Source organism: Pogona vitticeps, chromosome 14 (assembly GCF_051106095.1).
Source record: "Pogona vitticeps strain Pit_001003342236 chromosome 14, PviZW2.1, whole genome shotgun sequence".
NCBI lineage: Eukaryota > Metazoa > Chordata > Lepidosauria > Squamata > Agamidae > Pogona > Pogona vitticeps.
The window spans coordinates 12,946,644-12,974,207 of NC_135796.1; the positions used below are offsets into that span (position 1 = coordinate 12,946,644).

The following is a 27,564-nucleotide window of genomic DNA, read 5'->3' on the forward strand; positions in this document are numbered from 1 at the left end:
TCCTCTGCTTGAAAAGGATTCAGTATCTCTGTTTCATACTGCTTTCCTTTCTTGCGCTATAGGGCAGGATATAAATAAAGTGTTATGTTTCATCAAGTGACATCCGACTGCAGTGAGTCTAATAGGGTATTCAATGCCATAGGAGATATTATCAGCACCACTACGTAACCATGGGCTTTCAAGGCTGAGAATTTGAACCCAGCTCTCCTGAGTCCTACTCTGTCCTTCTCTGTCCTTAACACAGCACGGTTTACCCTGCAACCAATGAATTAAATAAATAATAGCTCTAAAAATGGCACCTGCATCGCCTGTGAAAATATCTGCCGTAGCTTTTTTGTGCTGTGTCTCGAACCTCCTGCAATGGCAGGAGAAGATGGAAAGTAAGGTGTGGGCACCTGGCGTACCTTTTCGGACTTAGAAAGTGAAGAACATGATACCCAAAGCAACCCAGTGTTTAGATGCAATTACGTCCATCGGACGTTTTATTCTAACCATGGAGAAACTGGGGTTGAGCCCCTATATGTTATAGATCAGTTTGTGGGGGGTGGACCATTTAAACAATTGCTGCATCCCATAGGCAGATAAGAAAAAATAAGCCTTTCCCATCCCCCCCATCCCAGTTAATTAAAATGCTTGAGGCTTGACGTGTAAATTTTCCTGCCCTGCGCTTGGAACGGCGCGTCTCCCCACCCACCCCAGCCGTTGCCGTCCAGCCTCGATGTCCTCATTATTTTTTACGATGCATTCGGGAAAATGTAACGCTCCCCTTGCCTTAACGGCACATTCCCGTTTCCCAGATGCGGGGGCGGAGGGCCCAAAGACACCAAACAAAGGACGAAAGGAGGAGGAATAGATATTTAGTGAGGCGGAATAGATATTGGAAGGAGAGGCCTGAAATGTGCTCGGCATCAAAACCTGACTTGCTCTCAAACATCTACCTTCTTGTTCCTTGTTTCCAGGAAAATATGAAACTGTGTTGGTTGGATTTTGGTTGGGATAGGAATATGACCATGGACTTATTATCCAATTTTTTCTTTATGCCATCCTGTCAATTGTTGGGACAAAATGCCTGTAACCGGGGCCATCTCTTTCAAAGATTTCCTCCTGTGCCTTAATGTTTTTTGAAGCAAGGGATGTTGCTAGAGTCCAAGTCCCATCGTCCCTAGCCATCATGGTGAGTGTACAGGCTGATGAGATTCGGAGTCCCACCATGTCTGTGGAGAGCTGCAGCTTCCACCTCCTTGTCCTAAAGCCGTGGTTCCAAAGCTCAGGCCCCCAGACATTCTTGGACTACAACTCCCAGATGCCTGCACCCCTAGCTACGCTAGCCAGGGCTTCTGAGAGTTGCAGTCCAAGAAGATCCAGGGATCCAAAGTTGGGAACCACTGCCCTCAACTTCTTCTCGCCCTAAGCCAACATCTGGGGAGGGGAGCTGTAGCTTTCACTTCCTTGTCCTAAACCGCTGATTCCCAACCTTGAGTAACCCAGATGTTTTTGGACTACAATTCCCACAAGCCTTCACCACCAGGTGTGCTAGCCAGGGCTCCCAAGAGTTGAGGTCCAAGGAGATCTGGGGATCCAAGGTTGGGAACCTACTGCCCTAAACCAACATCTTCTGGAGCTAAAACAACATCTGGAGGTCCTGAAGATTTGGCTTCCTTGCCCTAAAACCACTTCAAAATAATACAGCCCATTCAAGATTCTCAAAAGGATGCACTGCATCTCCGGATGGATTCTGTGTTTTGCGAAAAAGAGGTCCTGCTAAACGTTGTCCAAACCGCCAGACAGAAATTGTGGGTCGTTTCTGTAGCGGGACCTCATTTCCTGCCTTTTCCTCTCTTTGCAAGGATTTCGACCACCATTGCCCGTGGGTGAATAACTGCATTGGACGGAGGAACTACCGCTATTTTTTCCTCTTCTTGTTGTCCTTAAGTGCCCACATGGTAGGCGTCTTCGCCTTTGGCCTCATCTTCGTCTTGCACCATGCCGAAAAGCTGGGGGCGGTGCACACCGCCATCACGTATCCTTGCTTCCGTGGCTGGGACGATGCTCAGAGTTGGCTGGGAAGAGCTGCGTGGTACCTCTTGAGACTGGCAGAGGTTGGGTAGCGGAGTCTCTTGGGAGCAACAAGTGGCATTCTGGTTATTAAAGCCTTCCTGCTTGGATCCTGGTGCTCACAGGCTGGTTTTCATCTCTGCTGTACAGGATTCCTCCAAGGGGATGGAAGCTGTCCCCAAATCAAATCCAGCGCCTTGGATGGATTTCCTTAAATTTGGACTAAATTCAGTTACCACCCTTGTGGAACTGGATGCATCAATTTCCACCATTAAAGCCATCTGAATCAACAATGGGGAATACCAGACCCTGGTTATAAGTCTGGCTGTCTTAGGACCCCAATCTCTCCCCGCAAGGCCCCTAGGGGGCCACACTGCCCTCCTTATGATGGAAGCAATTTGGGTAATTTACCAATCTTTGTTTCAGGGGTTTTTTACCCATGCAGGAAATCTGGACTCCTAAGGCAACATTAGGTTGCTTTTTAGGACAACATTACTGGCATAACATTACAGTAGGAGGACCCCCAGTATCCAAGGGGGATTGGTTACACGCCCTCACGAATGTTGAAAATCGTGGATAATAGTGAACGTTATACATAGAATAGTAAAATAAATAAATAAATAAATAAATAAATAAAGAAAGAAAGAAAGAAAGAAAGAAAGAAAGAAAGAAAGAAAGAAAGAAAGAAAGAAAGAAAGAAAGAAAGAAAACAGAAAAAAAGTATTTTCCCAGGTTTTACCAGAACAGGCCACTAGTGGGAGCAAGAGACCATGCTATGTGTAGTGTTCGAGAAATACATTTCTATGATGTCATTATCAGAACTGGCCACTAGGGGGAATCAGAGACCATGCTATCATGTTCGCTGCTATAATAGTGTTTTTCAGCATCTGTGGGGGGGGGCTTGGAACCAATCTCCCATGGATATGGTGGCCCTATTGTACAGTTTTTCATTTCCTTCTGTCTATTTTTAATCCTTAAAAGGTTGGAATTTCCTTAACATTGGCCTACAGGCTGGCTGTCATGTGTGTGGCTGGGTTGTTCTTCATCCCAGTTATTGGTCTCACAGGTTTCCATATTGTTCTGGTGGCCCGAGGACGCACAACCAATGAACAGGTAAGATGGGATGATGACGACGACAACATTGGCGATGGCAGTGGTGGTGATATTTAATTTGCATGATGTATTATCCTGGAGGCTCACTATAAAATTTTCAAAACAGCTTAAAATAATAAATGCAACAAGATAAACACAACCCACCATATTTTTAAAAGCTTTACATGCACATAGAGATGATAATGCATAAATCCATGTTGTCTTCAGAAAATAAAATAGTAGAGAGAAAGAGTCAGGGAGCAGAAAATAAGCTGTATTTGTACCTTGACTAATAACCAAATACTTAATGAATCAGTGTCCTGGTGAATATTGCTGAATTATTCTTGGATGGCTGTTCTTACAAACAAGAGGCCCGACAGTAGCCAGGATCTAATTGGTCACAGAAGGGTTAACAGTATGCTCAGAACTGGGTTTCTCTAACAAGCTAGAGTTGGAAATCAAGGTTTGCAGTTAACTTTCAGATCCTGGCTTTCTGAGAGAGGCGATAAACCATGATCCAAGTGCAGAAGTAATGCTACAGTTTTCCATTCCTGGCGTGGGCTTAAATTCTTTTAGCCACCCCGTCTAGAAGAAACAGTGAAGGCAGTGTGACCAGTAATTAGAAAGAAAGGGATCTGGACAATCCGCTCACCCAAGCTGCTCAGGTTGACAAGCCCTCTTCAGACCATATGGTTTGGTCAAAACACCAGCTTCCCCTTTGTCATGTAGGGCAGTGGTTTCCAACGATGGGTGTTCCAGATGTTCTTAGACAACAACTCCCAGAAATCCTGGTAGTTTTGAGTGCCACCTGAACTATGTAGCTCAGTTGAGACTCAGATGTGCTTTCACCCCCTTTCTTAAGAAGCAAGAGTGTACCATGTGGTTGAGTGAATCCCCTTTGTCATCTCCTTAATCAGATTCCTTTGTTTACTTAACCCCTCCAAAAGAGCAGTAATTGTTAGTTGATTAAGCTTCACTAGACTAGCTTAGGTCTGTTGGCCAAAACTGTGATTTCCTTTGGGTAATGGACACTTCTCTTTCTCAAAGTGCCCTGAATATTATAATTCTAGGTGACGGGCAAATTCCGTGGGGGAGTAAATCCTTTCACTCGAGGATGCTGTGGTAATGTGGAACATGTCCTTTGTAGTCCTCTGGCACCCAGGTAAGCTAAAGGAACAGCATTATAAAATGCCAGTGATTGATCAAATTCTGCTCCCTAAGGTATTTTTTTATTTATTGTGTACAAGAGACTCAAGAATGCCCCCTCTAGAATAGTTTCTTGGAACAGGATAGCTTCATAAACCATTTTTTGGATGTTGGCTTATTTCAGAGAAACCATGGTTAAAATTAATCACAGTTTTGTCAGGTTCTGATGATAACCAAGCTGCCATTCTTTAAAAAAAAGAGCAGCAAAAGCTTCCAAATTTTTGTTTACAGTGGAGTTTGAGAAGGACAACACAGGAGGAAAAACAAGGAAGCCCATGGGAAGCTAAGTTTGTTCTTGTCACAATAAACTATGGTTTACCGTGACATCCGGACACAGCCATTCTGACATGTTTTCTGTGCTGTGTCTGTGTGTGTTGTTAATAAGTAGAATTCTGGAAGATGGGATTAATTGAGAAGAACGAGGTACAGTATTTTATGTTTCCTCTGCAGCCCCTTGTAATTGATTTTACAGCCTAGAAATTCCTCCTCTGATAGATTCACATTGGCCATTTAACATTCATATTGATTTCAGAACAGTTATGCTGTCATCCTAGTCCCCTCAACCTCATGACATTGTCATCTGTCTTTATCCAAGACACACACCACTGCCTAAAGTAGAAAACAGAAACCTCTCAAACTCATCTCTGCCGCCTAAACATGATAATTAGTGGAGAGCTATAGCTTTCCATTTTCTTGGCAGATTTCACTAAAATGACATGGACATCATTTTCCCCCTAAACAAGAGAGGAGGGGGGGAAGGATATAAATCTGCAATATATTATTACATACTGTATATGATCTCCATGATCTAGAAAATGAAAAGAACAGCAGAAGAAAGTTTTCTGTACGCCAAGAAGTTTTATCTTTAAGAAAAAACACTGTTTACAAAATCTAACAGGTAGTAATGGATGAACATTTCGTTTGATGTGAGAAGAGCGTTCCAAATTTTGCTATTTTCTTCTATTCATGAACGAGTTGATTTACTTCTCGAGGGAGAGGAGTTTGGGTGATGAGGCTTTTAAAATTTGAGTTTTAGTCTCTCTGTATACAAATTATTTTTGTAGTTTTGAATTAGGGAGGTAATCTTTTTTGAATGAGAAACTCCGCAATCTTCATTTGGCCAGTGCAGATGATAAGACATTTTTTTGTGATTTGTTCATAGAAAAAAAAATTACCAAAATTTGCAAATGTCTTTTTATGTTCAAGAGAAAGAACTAGATTTATAGAGAGAGAGGACTGATTCAGTTATTGTTTTTCTAAGGTACATTGTTGAGCCAAAGAAGAAACAGCCAATAAGCATAAAACCACCTTTTCTGAGACCAGATTTAACGGAACGACAGATCACGGTGAAGATAAGTGACAATGGCATCCAAGCCAATCTCAACCGGAGTAAGGTGAACATTCCTTACCACCCACTGACAAAAGGGTTCAGTGGACTTTGGACTTGTGGGGGTTTGCCTGATTTTATTTTTTTCACAATTTGCCAAGCAGAATCACGCACAAAACTGATGTGCATAGAATCAAAGTTGGGTTGGAGTCGAAGCTTACAAGGTTGATGTTTGGGTTCGGAGGGACAATGAGCTACACTTCTAAGGGCCTCCCCTTTTTTCCTTCTGAGTAATCCTCAGAGTACCTGGGACCATGGAGGCATTTTGATTTCCACTTTGAATATTAGTCCGAACTTTACAGTCGCTTTCCAAGGTTCTGAACCCTCAATCCCAAAATAGGTTCAGCATCTCGGATACGTCAACCCAGCTTCTGTTGAAAGTCTGTATAGGAATGCCTATAGAGCTGTTAGAGAATTGACCTCAGTGAGTTAAGTATTTGGCTGTGAAGCCATAGGTTGGAGTTCAATTCCCCCACTGTGCCTTCTGGGGAGGAGAGCCAGCCTGTGTGGCCTTGGGCCACCTGCACAGTCCTAGGGCTCCCCCTAGAGGAAAGGAGTGGTACACCACTTCTGTGTGTTCTCAACCTACAAAACACTGGAAAGGGTCGCCATAAGTCAGAATTAACTTGATGGCCTGCAATTATTACTATGGACCAGGAAGATGTAATTCAAAACCCCTGCTTGATGCTTAATTAATTTTTGCTTTATGGTTATTTTCAGTCTAAAGTGAGCCTGGAAGGGCTGGAAGATAAAACCATGGATATTCAACCTCCTTTACCCCCCAAGGGAGATTCCAGCAAATACAGTGAGCAGGGGAGCAGTGAAGGTAAAACCCTTTATCAGTGCTTTAAAAAAAAAACTGTGAACGTGCTTTGGACTCTCTCAAAACTTTCCTTTTGCTGAAACCATGGAATTCTGCTGTGATGGAGGAACCCCCACCCCAGCCCTTTAGCAAATGGAAAGATCGATTGGTTTGCAGTCATAGAATCATGATGTTGGAAGGGGCCTCTAAGGCCATGGAGTCTAACCCCCTGCTTGATTCAGGAATACAGTTTTGAATGTCTTGGTTAAATTCCTCTAGCTGTGCAGCAGAAGTGCAGGGATTCACAGAGCAGAATAGCTTCACGTTTCCCCAGATTTAGTCCACCCCTGTTTTTGTTGTGAACTGGCCCTTCCAGGCCCAATAACTCACTCTAAAACATCAACATAGAAAGAATAATAGATTTCATTTACTTACAGTGATCAGATTAACAGCAAACTGAAAGCCTGACTGCTTTGAACAACAGGCCTGAACAGAGTAGCAACCGATTCACTTTTTTCCAACAGACTCAGCAGAGGGAAGAAACTCAAAAAAGTGGGGCTGTCCTTGAAATCAGGGGCAGACAAGGAATGATTGGTGACTTTTGGATAGATGGACCGTCATCCTGGCCCGGAAATGTCCCTCCCAGCCCCTAGAAGCAGCATGCGAGGTTACAAAAACTCCAATATATAAAGATACAAAGTTTGATTCCTCTCCCTTTTTCTCCAGAGAGTAGCCTTTCACCCAAGCTGATCAGCCCTCCCACACCTGCGATGTACAAATACCGTCCGGCATTCAGCAACAATCCGAAAGTGCACTACCATGGAACATCTGAACAGGTAAACCTATTTCTGATTGCAGTACTATGGGGTGGGGGGTGGGGAATCCGCATAAAAGTCACAAATCGTGGATGCCGCTGAGCTAATGGACTATTATTAGAGTGGGGCTGCGTGAAGGCAGGATGATTTTTCTGTGGATGGGGAGAAATTCAATCCATGCAGCACTTCAGTGCGTGAAAATTATGCCCCACCACGTTTACAGGAGAAGATGGCTGAGATGACACTATTGAAGTGGCCTGCTTAGTAGACGCTGTCTAAGGGGGGCGGGGTATAAATTGAATAAATAAATAAATAGAATTAATCTAATTACCTTAATATTTTAATTTGTTCTTAATTTTAACTATATTTCATGTCTGTCTATGATTTCAAACTGTGCAATGCTCTGATAGGAAGGAAGGAAGGAAGGAAGGAAGGAAGGAAGGAAGGAAGGAAGGAAGGAAGGAAGGAAGGAAGGAAGGAAGGAAGATTAGTTATCTTTATACAAATAAAACTCATCTCTTTCTTCACATAAAATGCAATCAATTAGTCAGCATTCTAAGGCTATTGGACATTTTTTAAAAAGTAAATTTCTAAACCCCTAGGTTAAGATTCATTCATTGAGTCATTGATTCAGTGATTGATTCATTGGTTGATTGATTCATTGATTGACTGGCTGACTGCCCAGTTAGTGATGCTGCATGATTCCAAGGTGCTACTAGAAGGAGGGACTGATATGATCTGTTTTATATCTCTCAAACTCTCTAAAACATGAGTTGGAAATGACTTTACAGCATATAATAATTATTATTACACTTCCTTCCTTCCTTCCTTCCTTCCTTCCTTCCTTCCTTCCTTCCTTCCTTCCTTCCTCTGCCTTGTATCATAAGATTTCTGTATACTGTACAACAATTTAAAACAATACACCATGTCTGGCAGAAAAGCCAAAACACAATTGGAGAAAGCAAAATATTTACTGGGGGGTGGCATGTTTAGCAAATGTAAACCAGAGTTGAAGACAGCAAAACGGATAACTGGAAGATACAACCCAGCATGAGAAGGAGAGCTGCAGAAACAAAGCACATTTCTGGCGCAGTTCACATGGCTTGTTCAGTTTTTAGCCATCGTATATAAAATGTCCCCTTAAACATGAAATACGTTTCTCCCTCCGGTAAAGTACACCCCCACCTTTAGCTGTGGCCTTTTTTTGCCTGTGAAAAGTGAGGCAGGGACGGCAATAAAGAACTCTGCCCCACAAAGAGAAAGAGAGAGAGAGAGTCTCATAAATCGTTCCTTGTCTCCTGATGGATGGAGAAAATTCATTCACGAGGTTGCTCGGCAGGGCTGAGATGATGGCTCCTGGTTAGCTGTGGGTGGAAAGCTGATTGTCTCAAGAGCTTCTCATTGTTGTCTTGCTCTTTCTATGCCTGCTTAGTGCAGGATTTGCATCATGAAACAAAGGAGCCGGAGAGAATATTCAGGAAGGGCATGATTCGATTAGGATAGAGCCTCCATTTTCAGGAACAGTTTAGCAGTATGTTGGCTTAGCTACTTAAAAAAAAAAAAAATAAGGAGCTACAGGTTCCAGTTTGAAGCTCCCAAAGCACCATCATTTCCCCAAAACCATATTCCACTTTTTACAAGATCTACATTATAGTTACAATTATAGTTGTGTTTTAGTTATAATTACATGGTAGGCATAATTTCTACATCATGTGTGTTTCATGCTCTGTGTTGTGCATCCAACCTATAGCAACCCTGATGGGGTTTTCGAGGTAAGTGAGAAATTTCAGGAGTGATTTTTACCCACTCTACACACACACACGTGCCAGTGAGTTTCCGTGGCCGAGAGAGGATTCGAACACAGGTCTCCTGAGTCTTCGTCCATCATTCCGTCCACCATTTTCTAACATAATATTTGTTTGATTCAGTATTTGTATAGTTACTGCTTTTGCTTTTAAATATTTTTTTTAAATAACACAAGCCGCCTTGGGTCCTCTTTAAGGAGAAAGGTAGCGTAAAAATATTTCAGATAGATATCGATTGATTTATTAATTGATTGATTGATTGATTGATTGATTGATTGATTGATTGATCGATCGATCGATCGATCGATCAATCAATCAATCAAACAATCAATCAATCAATCAATCAATCAATCAATCAATCAATCAATCAATCTGTGTTGTGTCCTGAGGTAATTCTCTTTCCCTCCTTTAACCCCCAAAGGTTTTTCCTCTCTGTTCTGTGACACGACCATCTTCCTCGTGACCTCTCTTTCAGATCTCCCTGCAGGAAAGCCACAAACCAAGTTCGGTGATGGAGGAAAACGACAGCAGCTTAGATTACCAGTCGGAGCCCAGCCTCGACATTCCCAGCTACCGGAAGAGTTCCCTTCACAAGACGTACCAGTCGTCCCCTTTACAGATCGACTCCTTTGCCGTCAACTCGAGGTCCCTGAGCCTGAAATCGGCCGGCCGGAGAGGAACGGACAAAATGGCCCTCCACCCCATGAAGTCGGAAGGGGCGGCCTCCACTCCTTACAAAAGCATCTTCTCCCCTAACTCCCTCTCGAACAGGAACGGGAGCTTGTCCTACGACAGCCTGCTCAACCCCATGTCCCCTTCCGGGAGGAGGTGCGTCGCCCACTCCGCCCTGGGCTCTGTGGGCTACCACTCCCCCTACCTCTCGGCCAAAATGGGCCACTTGCGGGGCCGAGAGCTTCAACGGCCCCCCCTGCAGAGCTTCAGCCCGGTGCTGGGCGGGCCGGCCCCGCACCCCCGGGACCCCTCCCCGGTGCGCTACGACAACCTGTCCAAAACCATCATGGCCTCGATCCAGGAGAGGAAAGAAATGGAGGAGCGGGAGAAGCTCCTTCTCTCGCACCCGGACTCCGTCTTCGCAGACTCGGGCGTCTACGACACCCCTAGTTCTTACAGCCTCCAGCAAGTGAGTCTCATGTCGGAAAACCCCCGCAGCCTCGCCCTGCGGTACGGCTCGAGGGATAACCTCATGGCCACCGTGGGCTTTAGCGTGAGGAACCCGGTGCGCCAGGCGTCCGTCTCTTCGCTCTCCAGCGCCATGACCAGGGCCTCGAGGACTTCCACCCCTTCCCTCCAGGCAGACTTGGCCAATAACAATGTCCAGGCGCATCAGGCCTTGCAGGGGAGAATGAGCAATGGCTCTTACAAATCACCCAGCCACCAAGTCCCATCGTCCCCCAGCGGGATACCCAGGTCGCCCTCGTACGGAGGTCCCAAAGCTGTCTCGTTCGTCAACACGGTGGAGTTAACAGAGGCACCCCCTGTGGGCGCGCCAAGGTATGGATCGCAGGACAGGGTCTCTGGTGGTTTTCAGCAGAGGCAGGCAGAACATAGATCGTGTCCTACCAGTTTGTTCCTGGGGGGCTTACCCGAGAAGGAGGACAAGTTTTTTTCTCACCCTCCAATATTCAATAAGTGCAATGGGAGAAAGCCCCCCCTCCCCGTCCCCTTAAACAACAAAAGCTAAGGGTGGGCGGGCAACCACAATGGGATTTTTCTGGGACTGGACTGTCTGGGGTTCTTTTATCTCCAATTCCCAAGCAGTACGTATGCTCAGAGGCACTCTGTTCCTTAATTTGCAGAATGTGTCCATACTGCACCATAGTAGCCGTTTGGTATCTCAAGTTTTCCTGTCCTGAGTCCATCTTGCGTAATCCACCCGCTTTGTGAGGTACTGAGAATTCTGCGCTCAAGAGCTGTAGCGCTGAAGTCCAGGGGAAGGTGCTAGAGCACTCAAGCAGAGAGTTCTAGGTGCCTCATCCGATTACCAATCCTAGCATTCCGTAGGGTGGAATCTTGACCATTGAAGGGGAATCGAACCCCAAAACGGTGTAATGTAGATACGATGTACACTAGTGATTCTCAGCCTTGGGCCCCCAGATGTTCTTGGGCTACAACACCTGGAAATCCTGGCCAGCAGAATGGGTGGTGAAGGCTTCTGGGAGTTGTAGTCCAAGAACATCTGGGGGACCCAAGGTTGGGAACGCCTGGCGTTCAAGCATTTGCCTCAATCAGGGATTTACATGTTGCTGCCCTTGGGGTCTAGGAAATAAAACAGAACAAAACACACACTAACCCCCCACACACACACAAATCTCAAATCTTTGTGTCCCCTGATTTCTGTACTAGTTACTGTTGCTTCTCCCTTAGAAGGCTATGTTTTAATGTCTGGGAATTTAAAGGGGGAAGAGGATGATCTTTCAAGTTCTGGGAGAAAATTTAAATGTTGTGGAGGCAAATGCTCAACCACCCCCCCCCCCCATGATGCTGAACAGTGATTATTAAAATGTCCTTCAGTTCATTTCCTCTCTGTTAGATCCATCTGAATCCTTCTTGTCATGGTGTATGGGGGGGGGGAGATTGTATGGGGAGTGAGGGAAGGGTTGGCTAGAATTCTGTACTGGGACTTTTTTTACACCTAGGCAGAGCAGAAAGAAGGGGATTGGAGACTGAAGTCAGGGCTTCAGTAGCCCCCAGATGTTCTTGGACTACAACTCCCACAAGCCTTCACCCCTCACTGCGGTGGCCAGGATCTCTGGGAGTTGTAGGCCAAGATCAAGCGAGGTGAGGACCCCCTGCTTGAAAAGAAAAGGTAAGGGATCTTTGGCCCTCTACTTCTTTCAGACTACAACTCCCATAATACCTGACTCTTAGCCATGCTGATCAAGATTCCTCATGAAGGGACACATAAAGGGAAGTCCTCTAGTTCCCTGTATTTTATGTGTCTTGCAATTTCTTGGTCTTTATACATTCTCTTTAGTATTAGTTGCTCTCTCCATCCAAGAAAAATACAGAGGATAGGTTATAAATCCGATATTTCAAATGCTTCGGTATTTGCAATTTTCACCTGTTTGCAGACAGAAGTCTTTGTTTTAAAGGTCCAAAATATGTAACACTATATAATAGATATTGTCAAAGTCTTGTGGGGGGGGTGTACTTGTGGGGGGGTGTATACAGTAGGACCACAGTATCTGTGAGGATCAGTTCCAAGCCCCCCCCCCCTGCAGATACTGAAAAATGTGGACGAATTGAACCTGGATATAACCTTAAATAACTCACTTACCTTGAAAGCCCTATTAGGGTCACAATAAAGTGGGTCCAACTTGACTACACATAACTAACTAATAAGCATACATGCAAATCAGAATTCACTGCATCTGCTTTTTCTCTCCCTTCAGTTCAACCCCATCTTTTCTTCCTGCCCCCTGTACATTCAACAGCCATACCTGTAAGCAAACTAGATTCCAGTTCTGTCATTTTGTCTTGTCCTTTGGTTAAGACAGGCTGCGTTTTTTTTCTTTTTCTTTTTAAGTTAAAATAGCCACATGCACACTTTTTCCAATCATATATATACCCCCACTCTTTCTGTTAAGGAACAATGAAAAATGAATTTTTTACAGTGTTGAAATAATCGCTTTGGGTTAGTGACGTCACTGTTCTCCTGCCAATCAGTGCTGTGCATGACAGGCAGCTGTTGTGTTCTTTTGCTCGACCTTATCCTATAACAGAAGGTGGTCTGTCTCAGCAAAACTGAGTGAGTGCACTTCCATTGTAGATTCATTTCACAGCATTGTGTGTTCCGTGTCTCTGACAGAAGAGCCCTCCAGATTGTTTTGGATTACAGCTCTTTGGCCCTCCATATGCTTCGATTACAGCTCCGTTTTTCCTTACCGTTAGCCCTACTGGCTGAGGTTTCCGAGAGTTGTAGTCTAAAACGCCAAGCACTGCTTTAACCTCTCAGTGGCTGGGGGACTTAATTTTGTGAAGGAACCTGTTTGGTGGCCATGGTGACTTCTGCAGATAGCCAGCTTCCTTTCTGCTAATGTTTCGGTTTGCTGGTTTTCCATTTCCGTATGGGTTCTTTCAGGTTTTTCAAAACTCTTCTAAAGCTTACGTACTGTTAACAAGAGCTTTAAGCCAAAATGCATTGGGTTTTTTTTTTAATCCCACTGTATTGTGGTTCATGCAAGCTTTTCTGCAAGATTGCATGGGTCATATATTCCAATCCCTATAGGGGGCTCTGTGTGCATGCTTCTGATTTAACGCCATTCATGTAATGTGTAGTTTGACCTCGGTTCTCCAAGGGGACAACAGTCGGGATCCCCGGCTGGTTTATGAGCAGCTATTGCTTCCTGCCTACTAACGCCTTGACCCCAATCTCTTTCTTCCGACACAGGGACGACCTTGAACTGAAGACGCCTCACAGTAAAATCAACGGACAGCCGAAAGGAATTGCCCGGGTGGAGTGTCGGTTAGGTTCGACCTCCAGCTCCCAGGGGACCCCAGGCAGTCCCGCTAGACACTCAAACGTTAAGAAAGTCTCCGGAGTGGGTGGAACAACATACGAAATTTCGGTATAATAAAAAAACAAACAAACCCCAAGAAATTCGTAAAATATAAAGAGCCATCCATAACCCCAGCCACGAAGCAAAGGTGCACTGTGAAGGTTCAGCTAAATTAAGGCTAAGAGGGAGAAAGGCAGAAACAGCAGCTATTTCTATTTTCTTTCGTGGGCTTTGGGGGTCAAGGTTTGTTCCCTTCATATTTTAATGTCCAGCAGACTTTCCACTCCTCTTGGTTTCCTCCCTCGCCTAAACCATCTGCAGCCTTATTCTTGAAGGGATAAAACTTTGTACAGCTCTACGGATCATCTCTAGAAGAGACTGTCGGGATTGGGTTGATTTTACTTTGGACCGACCAATGGCATCAAACAACTTAGGCATACCTTCTGCGAAAACTCAACGGAAAAGCCATTGTGCGTTTTGTCTCCCTCCACCAGGTCTTTTCATGTAGGTGTTGTTACCTCGTGGTCTAAAACCCAATCCGTGTGGGCTGACGTGTTTTCCCTTAAACCCTCCAGGTTTGAAGTTACAGAAGATGAAAGAGCAACAGGGCCGGGTGGTTTTTCTCAATTTTTGTGAGATCCCTTTGAGGGTTAGATGTCTATTGACGCCCCTAACCTTTTGTAGGGTGGGGTGGTTCCATGTTTACTATATCGTTCCGTTCCTTTGGAGCAAGGAAACCGATTTGTAGGCAGAGCTTATTATAAACAGGAGCCCACCGATGTTAAATTGTCCCATCTTTTATGGCACAGTGAAATGCGATTCGTCCGGCAGTTTCTGAAACCCCTTAAACTTCAAAAATTATGGCTGGGGATTGCTGAAGATGAGTTGACACAAGGAAGCGTGTTAAAACAAAAGTGTTTGCCATTTTAATGATTAAAGGAACAAACCTGGGGGGAAAAAACAACATGTTAGAGTAACAAATTATTTTTTTAATGAATTATTCCCAAGCTCTGTTTCCATGCACATTCTTTTGTGCATGCAAATCTGTTTCTTCTGCTAGAAATAACGGGGAAGGCCGTCCGCATGGGGAAACTATGTGCCTGCGAGGTACATTCGTATATCAGTTTCTGTTTCGGTAGAGACGCATAGAACATGCTGAACAAGAACGATCTTCTTCAGCTGAAGAAATTCACTGGAGACCAGCAGGCCTATTATTATGTTGCTTAATTTTTTTAGAGATTGGTTGTATGGGGAAAAAACAGGAAAAGAGTGGATTTTTGGTTTCTACCATTGCCATTAGCCGCCATGTGAAAAGTTATGCGCACACCGTGGAGTTTGTCTCTCATGTCGTAGAACTGTAAACCAAGTAAGAAACTTCAATGCTTCCTTGGATGATTTTAGGTGGGTTGTTATTTTTTTTAAAAAAAAGAACCCATGCTACTTAAGAAAAAAAAAGTTTGAAAAGTTCAAATATTCATATGGTAACCTCTTGTTAATAACCGCCATCTCTTTTCCTCCTCTTGAAGATGGCCGGGAACTACGGTGTATTGTCTTGCACGGGTGCAACGTGTATAATCTCGACGCAAGGTATTCTATGATCTGTTGAAAATTGCAGTGTGTGTGTGTGTGATTGTGTATGATTGTCAGCCAAGCACATGCCTGTAGAAGCTGCATTTTTTTTTGCTGCCTGTCTGATGACGAATGACTTTTCCGCAAGCCCTAAATATTTTAAGACACCTTTATGAGGTTTAGTGGGTCTCGTTCACTCCAAGAATCTGGAAGGAGGAAAACCTCAAGTGAGCCATGGATAAAGATTCAAATTGTTTAAATCTCCAATTAGCGAGTTGTTTGTGTGTGTGTGTTTCTCCTCCTTAGGTGTAAACAATCACATACACTTGGAAACGGGCTGGGTGTGAGGACTAGAAGAATGGAAAGTGTAAAAAAGAAGACTTTTAGGCACTTGATAATTGACATGATTGCCTTAAAATTTCATTTTATGGATTTGCTTAATTTATTTTTTTTTTCCATGACGAGCCATTCCTAATTGGATTCTTGGGATTCTTAAAAAGGGACTTGTTTTAAAAGGATCAGAATTCAGAAAAGAATCGGAATCGAGAAAAGAATTTCTTGTTGCTTCGGAGTTTGCTTTTGATCTTCTAATTCAGTGGTTCCCAACCTTGGGTGATCCAGATGTTCTTGGGCTGCAAATCTCAGCAACCCTGGCACAGGATCCATCTGGGCACTGAAAGTGGTGGGAGCCACTACCCTAATTGAAGGGCAGATGAGACACGATCCAGGAGATCCAAGGGGCCAGTGAGAGTGTTTTGTGTTTTTAAGGTATTGGCTGGTGGCAGGAGGGTGGGTGATTGAATGCAAGTAGGACTCCAGGAGTGGGAGAGCAGGGGTTAACCCTGGACTGTGTTTCTGGTTAATCTCACCCCCTCCTCTTATTTGTTCTGGGGTGGGGGAAGCCAACAAACAGACATTGAGACACTGTGTTAGGTAGAAGGTGTTCATCAGACCACAGAAGGAGGTTAAAACATCTTTGCCGAGCAGAGAAATGATCAGAGGGTATCCTTGCAGATGTTGGTGGACTACAATACCCCTCAGCTCCCTAGGCAGTGGAGCCTGGAAAGGAATGTTGGGAAACGTAGTCCAGCCACATTTTGATGGCTGCACTTTGCCCCTGGCAGAATGCAGAAAATTGTCGTGGGCCAGGTGGAAGTTTATAGGTAAAGGTTCCCCTTGACATTTAGTCTAGTCGTGTCCGACTCTAGGGTGCGGTGCTCATCCCTGTCTCCAAGCCGTAGAGCCAGCGTTTGTCCAAAGACAGTTTCTGTGGCCACATGGCCAGCACGACTAGACACGGAACGCCGTGACCTTCCCACCGAGGTGGTCCCTATTTATCCATAGAGTCCCCTGGGACTCATATATGGGACACTCCCTGTTGTTGTTGTTGTTGTTTGAATGATGGTCTCTGGGTTCCTTCCGGCGGCATGGGCACTGGCCAATCTGGCCTAGACATCCTGGGGTGTGTTGTCAGAAAAAAATGGAGCTTCTCTGAGCTCTGCCATGACTGGCAGGGGGTCTCAAAGGTCTAAGCGCCCTGTTTTAACTGGAGTTATGCAGACTGGATTCTGAGCTCTTTTCATCGTGGCTACTGTTGGAAAACGAAACTACAGGCCAACATCAGCGTGGTTTTTAACCACGGCCAGTTGGGACCACCCCCAGGCAGGTGTGATTTCCCTCTTGGATTCTCGCACTTCTACCCATATGTGCCCAGCACCGCAGCAGGCACTTAGACATTTTGCTCATCCATACAACTGGAGTAGGATGATGGCAGTAGAAATGGGAGTTCCATCCCACGACAGTGCTGAGAAAGCATTAACTCAGGATTTGGGGGGTGGGGGGCAACACCTTAAAAGGCGTGACAGATGGCTGTTTTGCATCCGTGGAGCATGGTGGTTGTTTAAAGTCAGATTGCAGATAGAGATGGGCGCGAACCTCGGTTCGGAGGTTCGCGCCATTTCATTCCCTTCCTTCGCCTCACCAGCAGGATCTCCCCCCCCAACTCACCAGCTAGCAGGAGCTCCTCTCCTCCTCCTCCTCTTTGGCCGTTGGTACAGTCCCTGACAGGCGCATGGGTTTGCTTGTCCTGCTTCCTCAAGGGCGATCAGGCAAGGAGGCAGGGCAGGAAAGTCCATGCTCCTGTCGGAGGTTCGTGCCCATTTCTAGCTGAAGGCACCATCGAGGGGAGGTGCTGGAGGGGATTTATTCCCCCCCCCCCGGTCATCCTGAGAAATCTCTCTCTTCTGAAGAAGATTATCTCTTTGCTAGCACTGCCAATCTAAACACCAGTTTCTAAGGAGGGATTTTTTTTCTCAACCCTGTAGCAAAGAAAGATTACATTCCCTTCTCATGTCTCCTCTCTGTATTCATCAGCCCCTTTCCAATCAAAAACGAAACAAAGATAAACCATCACCTATCTGGAGTGGAAGACGCAAAAAAAGAGGATTAACATCACTGTCTAGTTTGGTTCTTCAACCTCTTTGAGTTTGGTTTTTAGGTCTGTTCAAGATGGAGCTCTTTGTCCATCCCTCTTCTTTTTATCAGGATCCGTGTCCAAAGTTTTGTCCAGAAACTCACTTCTCTCTTGAAGGGCTCTTTACGAAATCTTTAAGAAATCCACCGGAGTTTTCTTGGTTCCTTCGTTTGTTTTTACGGTTGAGTGCTAAATTTCCGACTGGAAGCTGTGAAAAAGGGAAGCTCTAAACGGCTGGTTGTGATTTATCAGGATGGTTGTTGTCATTGGTTTTACACACACACACAGAGAGAGAGAGAGAGAGAGAGAGAGAGAGAGAGAGAGAGTTCTGATGAACAGTCTACCGATGAAGTCCGTTTTTCATATTATAAAGTTTAAGACCCTGGAGCATTCCTTTCTATATTTGCAGATAGGCGCAAGTTTATGTTCTGAAGAATTTAGTTCTGGGTAAGATCCTCAGGGGAATCGTGAAATCTCTAGTTTCAACTGTTTGAAATCATCTTCAAAGGCTCTTCTCTCCATCCCACCTCAAAATGTGAAAACCAGGCAGGCAGGCAGGTCGGGGGGGGGGACCCTCTGGGAAATGACATGGTGATAGTGACAGCCCTTAGAAAATTATTCTTTGTTTGTTTGTTTGTTTTGAAGTACAGCTCCAGGTATACTGCAGCCAGCATGACTACAAGCCATTTTGACTGGGGAATACTTGAAGTTGTCGTTAAACACACACACACACACACACACAAAACATCAAAACCCAACATTTTTTTTTCCATCTCTAGATGTCGAAACTCCCTCCTGGCTAAGATTCCCCCAGGCTCCTTCCTTATGTCTTTTGGCAGATGGTAAATTAATAAATACCTTTTAATTCAAGTGATATTTTAATTAGCAACCGGCTGTTTTAATGACAAATCCCCCAGGAGTTTTCAGTACTGCTGTCTTTTGAAGTCTTAAATGTTGTCGCTTGTTTGCCCTGATTGCAGTATTCATTGTTTGGTTTTGCCATGTTGTTGCGTTTTTCTCTTTTTCGATAAGCTACTTTGGTTATTTTTCATAGAAAAGTGGGATGCGAGTAATAAACTAAAAGTACCATTGACCCATGTCTTTTCAAAATACAGTCCTGATGAATTTGGTGGTGGTGGTGGGGAATCATCCTTCCCAGGTAAGTGTGTTGTCAAGAAAGCCCTCCCGAGGTTTTGAGATTCAGACCTCAAAGGCACAGTCGGCAGCAAGGATCCGAGAAACGAATTCTCAAATTAGAGAAACTAGGGTTATTCCCAGGAAAGTCTGGAGAGACAAGGATTCCTGTCCTGTAGTGTATGCAAGATTGCAACCAACCTCCTTCAGATACATCATGAATCTGATCACGTAGGTTCGTTGCTCCACGGATACAGTGGCCAGAATCCTTCTGTTGTTTACCTTGCTGCAGCAAATTGCAACTAATTGATGGGGTGCCAGACAACAGAGATGTGACATGACCAGTTATGTACTTGGTTGTGCAACCAAGATGAGCCGTGACAAGATACACAAACCTTATGTGAATACTGATAGGATTCTGGCCAATGCAACAGACTAAGGGAAGCATAAACGAATTGCTGGATAGCTCAGTGGTTTAGACCACTGAGATTTGAGAGTTCGATTCCCCCACTGTGCCTCCTTGACAGGGGCTGGACTTGACAATTCATAGGGTCCCTTCTGGTGCTGCACTCCTAAAATGATGATGATCCATTCCATTCCATACTATTCTTGGCATTTTTGTTGTTAATAAGTCAGAAACGACTCAGAGCAACCCTAGTAGGGCTTTCAAGGTAAGTAAGATATTTAAGAAGCGGTTTTACAAGTTCCCCCCTTCCTACTCCCAGGGAGTTTCCATGACCAAGTTAGAATTCGAACCCAGGCCTCCTGAGTCTTAGCCTGTCATTCCATCCACTTTATCTCACTGGGTATTTCTGCATTAACTCGTCAGTTTTTTTTAAAAAAAGGTCTGTAGGAACATTTCTATTTGAATACATATTTTGGAACATATTTTCTTTCTAAATACGCATTTCCATTGTAATAAGTTATTTTTGAGCTGAAAACTGGCCTTAGAGAACAGTGACGCTCAGTGGAAAGCTTCTTTCTAATCAGTATACGAAGGGGGCCACTGAATTCCATTTATTTTAGAATTTTAACCATCCACTTAGACAAATGTCAGTCTAGCTCAAAGATACAGTTATCCAATGGAACTTTTTTTCTTTAAATTAACTGGATGACAAACGAACAAACACATAGATGTTCAAATAGTGTTTTTTTTTTAAAAAAAAAATAATTTCAAGTTTTACCTTGGGGAAGAGCACCTCATTTCGTTGCACCCACTTGTGAGTGCAATGACAAATAAATTTCTTATGTCTTATGTCTTATGTTTAAAAGGCAGGTACCCTATCTGAAGCGTATGCCTGCACGCATGCACAGAGGGTCAAAATAGATTATTAAATCAACTCACTAGTATCCTCGCTTTTTATTTCTATTTTTCAAAATTTCAGTTGTGAAGCCAAGCAGCTGAAAAGCCAGCTGTCATTCTCTCCCTTTTCTCCCCTCCAATTCGGTCTTAACTGATCGGGGAAGCAACCCGAAATATCAATCAACAGGTAGCATATGGTGGGAAAAGACCCACATCTCTCTTGCAGGAAGAAGGAAAATCCTACAACAGGAGTGGGCAATCTGGGAGATGCGTGAGGCCAGCTGTCTACCCCCGAGATCTTTCAGGGGCCACACAAAATGCAAAACAATGAAATTAGAAGGGGCTGAAAGTCCTGTTTTGGGTTTTATAACCAGAAGGAAGTATTCAAAGGTGTTGAGAGAGACTGCAGGCTGTTCTAAAGCTGGATCACAGTTATAGTCATCTGGACACAGCAACGCACATAGATTATAGAAGGATTTTTAATTTTTTTTAATGGAGGAAGGGCCACATTTGGCCTCCGTGCTGGCTCTTGGCTCCCTTCTTTGTCCAGCGCGGAGTTTCCTTTTAACAAGACAGGACGAGAAAAAGGAGAGGCTTTTAAAATACCCGATTGTCGCCCTGTTCTAAGACATGCTGTTTATTTTTACAGTCTTGGGGGAGATGGGTGATTCCAGATCCCTTGATTGCCGGGCTGGAATTGGCTGCAGCTCAAGGAATAAAAAGAGCCAAAATTAAACAGGGATGCGTCTCGTTAGGTTAAGATGTAAGATGGATCTGGGCACGAACATATTGCAAAGGGTTGCTTGTTAAACCTTGATCCGAGCCTGCTCTGGGAAGGGAAGATACATTTCATATTAATAGGCTTATGATACTCTCTCTCTCTTTTCTCCTCCTCCTCCTTTTTCATCTTTGAGGTTTGCATTTAAAATAGCCCGAATGGCCTGGAGACGGCATTAAATTATTCAAATCTTCCTGGAAGTCGACATCGATGGATTAGCATAACCTGGAAATGGCAGACACACCCAGCGTTGGCCTACTTCTGTCAATCCCCTGGGTCTAAACGCATCGGCTTGGAAGTAAGCCCCATAGATTTTTAGCACGACTTCTTTGAAAGCGTCGCTAGGGGTTTCCTTTTGCATCTTGAGGCCACCAAGGCAGGAAACTGACGAGGTGACCAGGCAAGAGAAGGCACCTTGGCGGATCTCATCCTTGGATTGGGTAGTAGATTTGAAAGGAAGAGGGAAGCTTGAGGTTACAGCCTTCAAGCCCTGCTCCAAGAAAGCTTAAGTTCTTGACTCCATTGGGATTTGCGCATGGAGGGGAGACCTAGTTGGTTAACAAAGCATTCACAGATACAATTCGTTCCAGCGAAATCGCTGTAGAGTGAAAACGTCGTAAAGCGAAATAAAAAAAGCCCACTGAAACGCATTGAAAACTGTTCAATGCGTTCCAATGGGCTGAAAAACTCACCGTCCAGCGAAGATCCTCCATAGGGACGGCCATTTTCGGTGTCTGTAGAGCGAGGAATCCATCCAAAAACACAGTGGGGAGCCATTTTGAGCACCCGGTGGCCATTTTGAAAACCCGACGATCAGCTGTTTTGATCGTCATAATGCGAAGAATCGGTTCCCGAAGCAGGGAATCGATCTTCGCAAAGTGAAAAAACCCCATTTAAAACATCGTTTTGCAATCGCAATTGCGATCGCAAAAACATCGTCGTGAAGCGGATTCGTCGTTATACAGGGTAATTGTTAAGCGGGGCACGACTGTACCCATGCAGCTAGACCTGGCATGTTGCACGATATTTATACAAGGCTATTGCATCCCACAACCCTTTGCTATTCATTAGGTGTCAACTTGAATGGCACAGATGGGGGCCCGATCGGATTAGATCCTCATCAAGTATTTGGAGGTGAGTGTTGCTTTCTCAGTACAAGATTGTTCCCTTGATCCTTGATTTGAGGCAGCAAAAGGAGAGCACAGGAGAGGGTGAAAGGATCTACAACTTGATGTCCCATTTTCCCCATCTATTCATGCAGAGGCTCACCATAGACCACTCATATGTATCTATCCTCAGTAACTCTTCCATGGCATAGGCGTACACGGTCATGCCTTCCAATTCAAGCAAATCCTTTTGCAAGTTCCCAGAGAGATACAACCAACATGCTTCAAGTCATCATCCAGGATATGGTTTAGTAAATTAGATACAGGTGCTCATTTATCAGTTTTGTTTACTTGCTTATACCTGGGCTGACGGGCATGGGTTCAAGCCAGTGCACCCAGCTCTCCTCATCCTGACCTTATCCTCACAAGAAATTAAATGACATTGAGAAAGTTGCAGCCAAGATCATCCAGGGTGTGTGTGTTCATGGCCAAGTGGGGATTTGAACCCAGGACTCGCCTGTCCTGGTCCAAGACGCTAATGATAACACCGTGCTGGCTCATGGGGGCCAGACAGTCACAAGAACCTCATGTGCCAAAGGTGTAAACTATATCCCTCTTTTTCTTCGCCTTTCCACCTGCTTTGGATCACTGATTGTTACAAAAGCCAGAGTGAGAATATAAGAAATGGTCTTCTTTTATCATAGTCCCTTTGGTTTCTTGTGCGCCAAATCCTCCACTACATACAGATGCTAATATTCAGCTGCAAATTTCCAAAGTCTACATTTCATTTTAATAATCATCATCGTGTGTGGTCAAGTCAATTCTGATCTATGGCGACTCTTCCCAGGATTTTCCAGGTAGGGAATACTTAGAAGTGGTTCACCATTTTCATCCTCTAGGGGGAGCCCTGGGACTGTGCAGCTGGCCCAAGGCTACCCAGGCTGGTTCTTCTCCCAGGAGGCCCAGTGGGGGAATCGAACTCCCAACCTCGGGCTCCACAGCCAGAGACCTCAGCCACTGAGCTATCCAGTCAGCCACGTACTTTACTTTAGAAGCAGCAAATAAGTTGGGCATTCCATTCCATTCGAAAAGAAATTTATTTATCTATAGTGGATTGTAGTTTAATTTTCTCTATTCACTCTAAGGGGTGTGTGTGTGTGTGTGTGTGTGTGTGTGTGCTGAGCTTTCCAGCATGCTGGGGATTTTGTTTGCAAAAAAATCAACAAAAAAATGAGAAGGGGGTGTGAGTTTTGGGTGGATTTGCTTAATTTTTTTTTAAACTTGAAGCCTTAACATTTTAATCCTTTTGTCTGGTTTAGCCATGGAGACTAACCATTATGAGATATTCTATCCGCTACATTTCTGCTCAGGTTTTAATACCAAAATTGACATACGCACCCCAGGCTTACAACCTGAAAATAAAGAAAAAAGAGAAGGGCTTTTGAGATGTTAGAGGGGAATCGAAGTGTTTGGAACGTCCCTCTGGGTCGACTAGCTTTCACAGGAATGGCTGAAAAGAGTTCAAAACTGTGTTTTCAAAACGTTTCGAAGCTATTCCCAAGGCCTTTATTATTTTGTATATTTAAACAGCGAAAATAAGCACTCTTTCAGTAGATAACCTCAAATGTTAAAAGAAACCGTTTTTAAGAGAAAAAAACTATGCAGATGTATGCTTTAATGTTGAAAGTCTGATATGCAGCAAAGAGGGTTTGCAAAAAGAAGAAGACAGAGAGCAAACCCCGAGATGTGTAAATATTTGCCCTGATTCATTGTGTATTGCTGGGTCTCTATGGGAACCTTTCTGGGGAAGGACCACATGCCCTTTAGGATAAGCCTGACAATAGCCACCAAATATCTGGATCGGACTACATCCAAGCCGAAAGACACAGAGAAAGAAAAAGGACTGAAAGATCATTGGCCATGTTGCTTTGAAGTGCACAGTCTGAGGATCCTGTTGTCATGATAACCTTTTAACAGTCTGTATTTCATCTGTATCGCTACTACCTTGAATTTTTTCGGAATGTATCCGTGCAGGCTTTGTGGGGCTCTGTCTGTAATTCTCATTTCTGTGGCTCTCAATACATATGTATATATTTTTCAGTTTTGTGAGTTGGCCTATTTTTGCTTGTTTGAGTGGTAGCATGTCAGCATTCTTCCCTCCGCCCCCTACAAGTCACTCTCGTGGTTTCTGAGATGCTGAGAAAGTGGGACGAAAAGGCCCTGGAGAGATCATCACAATATGATATAAGATTTAAAGAACGGGCTTACATTGACTTACATCGCTGAGCACATGTATACACACCACTATACTAGCAGTAGCTTTCCAGGATTTTAAGTAGAATTCTACTGGCGAAGCAGAATTCTACTGGTGATTGTGTAGCCTATGTGGTGTAATCTGATGGAGCTACTTGTCCCTGGAGCGCATTTTGGCTGCACATACTGGGCCCTTGTCCAGACACGTGAGCGAGAGACACACCCGCCCCAGTGCCTCATCAACGAACAGCACTGAAGTACAGAAAGTGACACAAAATTCACACCAACACCAACAGGAATCTTGACATTGTTTTTAATTGCAGGTTGTCAGACCCTGAATCTGGATCCCTTGTTTTACCACTAAGTTATGGCAGCTCACATTTATTTATTTATTTATTTATTTATTTATTTATTTATTTATTTATTTATTTATTTATTTATTTATTTATTTATTTATTTGTTTGTTTGTTTGTTTATTTGTTTGTTTGTTTGTTTGTTTGTTTGTTTGTTTGTTTGTTTAATTTTCTTTCATATACTTGCATTCTGCCCAATTGGTGCTGGGCATTAAGTTCATAATCAATAAGAAATCCAAACAATATAATAGCAGATCATCAGTAATAAAATACAGTGGGACCCCAGTCTCCAAAGGTCAGTATCCACTGATTCATTTATCCACAGTCTGAAAAGATTTAAAATATTAGAATGAAAACCCTAAAAATACACATTTCTAAAGGTGAAGTTACCAATACTGGCCACTAGAAGGCATCGGAGACTATGCTATGTATAGCATTTACTACAGAAATATATTTCCATGAAAACACACCCAGAACTGGCCACTAGAGGGAGCCAAAGACCATGCTACATATAGAATTCATTTTTATAGTGTGTCCATTATAATCTGTTTTCAGCATCTTTGCGGGGACTTGGAATCAATCAACCAACCCCTCCGTGGATATTGGGATCCTATTGTAAAAGAAAAAAATAACCAAAATCTAACATAGAAATTGAAATAAAATCTAAATGATGGTGGTGGGACAGGTGGCATAAATGCAAGAAGAGGGTGCCCTTTTAAAATTCCCTTGTAAACAGTCTTTTCTTGAAAGGCAAATAATGGCTGTGATTTCACATGTATGTGTGTGAGTTATATTGCTGCTGAGTATCAGCCTGAATTTTACCAGAATGTAACACCAAGGTGCTGAATGTTTTTTGGGGCTGGGTTTCAGCACCATGGAGAGCGCCCAAAAAGTTCAGACAAAACTCCCAAAGGGATTCCCCATCATCAACCCAGCAAAATCAGAATCATCAACCTTCATTGAATGTGCGACCACCCTCTGAATCTCCACTGTAGAGACAGTGTGCGTCATAATTTTCCCTTGGTATGTATTAACGGATGTTGATTTCCGAAACAGGATTTCTTCTAATGCTGAACATTAAGAGTGCACTGTTTTTTGTTTTTTGATGGTTTGGTACTAAACAAAACTATTCCACAAGGAAGAGATGGAACAGGAAGTTACCTGGGAATCCAGGAGAAATTATTTGAAGCACGTTGGGGTAGGATACTGCTTTGTATACAAATTTTGAGGAACACTGAGAAGACCTCCAGAATAATATCCTGGAACTCTTGAACCAATTTTGCCTAGGCCAGTTCTACATCTCCAGCAAAATGAGATGGTAACATGTTGAGGTGGTATAGGAAACTCTACAAAAGAAAGGAAAATCAGCATAAGCCTCTGGAAGCATCCTTAAATACACCGCTTGATGCTGATCCTCATGGAGAGATTGTTACTGCAGTAACAATACCAGAATCCATATGGAGGCAGGTCCTGCCCGACAGTCAAGACGTTAATGCAATTGTGAAAAGCTTAACAATAGGATAAGAAGAAGAACAGCATGGTACATTTTAACCTGACTAATGCCGGCCAGCTTGGAAGAGGTGCAAAACCAGCATGGCCGATTCAGAAGAGGGTAGCCACTCCCAAAAATAAAATGAAATTGCTTTAAACCTCTTGTTTGTTTCTTAGTGAATATTCCAGTGTGGGGTTTGCCAATAAATACAGGGCAACAGATCTCCCCAAAGGAAAAGCATGGTTCATGGGATTCTCTCTGTTTACTTATCCTCCTCTGCATGTTTAGAACTTGTGATGCCTTTGGGTGTCAAAAACCGATTCGCTTTTCTCTTGGGTTTGGTCTTGGAAAACTGCAGCATGGGCAAAGGGGTGATTAGATAGATAACGCGTACTGATCATCGCAATGCGATGTTTTGTCTATTAAAACATCGCAATGCGATCGCATTAGCGATCGCAAAAAACGTGTCGCTGTGCGGATTCATCATTAAACAGTGCACTCGTTAAGTGAGGCACTACAGTATGTATGTGTGTGTGTATGTATGTATGTGTGTATATGTATGTGTGTGTGTATATGTATATGTATATGTATATGTATATGTATATGTATATGTATATGTAGATAGATAGATAGATAGATAGATAGATAGATAGATAGATAGATAGATAGATAGATAGATAGATAGATAGATAGATAGATAGATAGATAGATAGATAGATAGATAGATAGATAGATAGATAGTCACTCACTCACTTAAGGCTTTATGAGGTCTGTTTTCATACCCATCACTGCCCATTTCAACTCGAACCCTGCCCCTCCCCTTCGTTTCTGCACACCCTGGCAAATTATATATGCGAGGATCAGAAACGCTTTCCATTCTCCTCCAGGAGACGTTTGCATAAAACACAATATGGTCTTAACTCTGCTGGATGCCAATCAATGCCAGTTTTTTCAAAACATATTTCGACAAGGACATCCATAAACTGCTCCCGATGCAAATGATTTCACACGTCGGAGGCCTCTATTTTTAACGGGTGCTTTAATTATACACTCTCTGATGCTATGAAACAGACGTACTTATCGCTCATCTTGAACTATCAGCATTTGTACAATACATATTCACACTAAACCGGGGGTCCCCAACCCCCAGTCTGCGACTGTATCTGTATCTTTGGGAGACTGTATCTCAGGGATGCTGGAAAATGTGGATGATAGCGAACGCTACTATAATATCAAACACTATACATAGCATGGTTTCTGGTTCCCTCTAGTGATCTGTTCTGGGAATTACATTGTGGAAATATATTTCTCTAGCAAACACTATACACAGTATAGTCGCTGCCTCCCTCTAGTGCTCTAGTGGCCAGTCGTTGTTCTGACTTTTCTTGACCCCATGGACCAGAGCACGCCAGGCCCTCCTA

The 27,564-nt window shown here is 43.7% G+C and overlaps 1 protein-coding gene across 1 annotated transcript in view; it reads left to right on the forward strand.

Annotated features, from left to right (window-relative positions):
• The window catches only part of ZDHHC8 (zDHHC palmitoyltransferase 8), a 108,937-nt gene extending 93,863 nt beyond the window's left edge, over positions 1-15,074 (forward strand). Inside the window, exons 4-11 of the mRNA XM_020809906.3 lie at positions 1,848-2,020; positions 3,066-3,168; positions 4,218-4,309; positions 5,615-5,747; positions 6,461-6,566; positions 7,269-7,378; positions 9,638-10,674; positions 13,574-15,074. Of these exons, the coding sequence (XP_020665565.3) occupies positions 1,848-2,020; positions 3,066-3,168; positions 4,218-4,309; positions 5,615-5,747; positions 6,461-6,566; positions 7,269-7,378; positions 9,638-10,674; positions 13,574-13,757 (1,938 nt within the window). The 3' untranslated portion in view covers positions 13,758-15,074. The remainder of the gene's footprint in view (positions 1-1,847; positions 2,021-3,065; positions 3,169-4,217; positions 4,310-5,614; positions 5,748-6,460; positions 6,567-7,268; positions 7,379-9,637; positions 10,675-13,573) is intronic.
• The last annotated feature ends 12,490 nt before the right edge of the window (positions 15,075-27,564 follow it).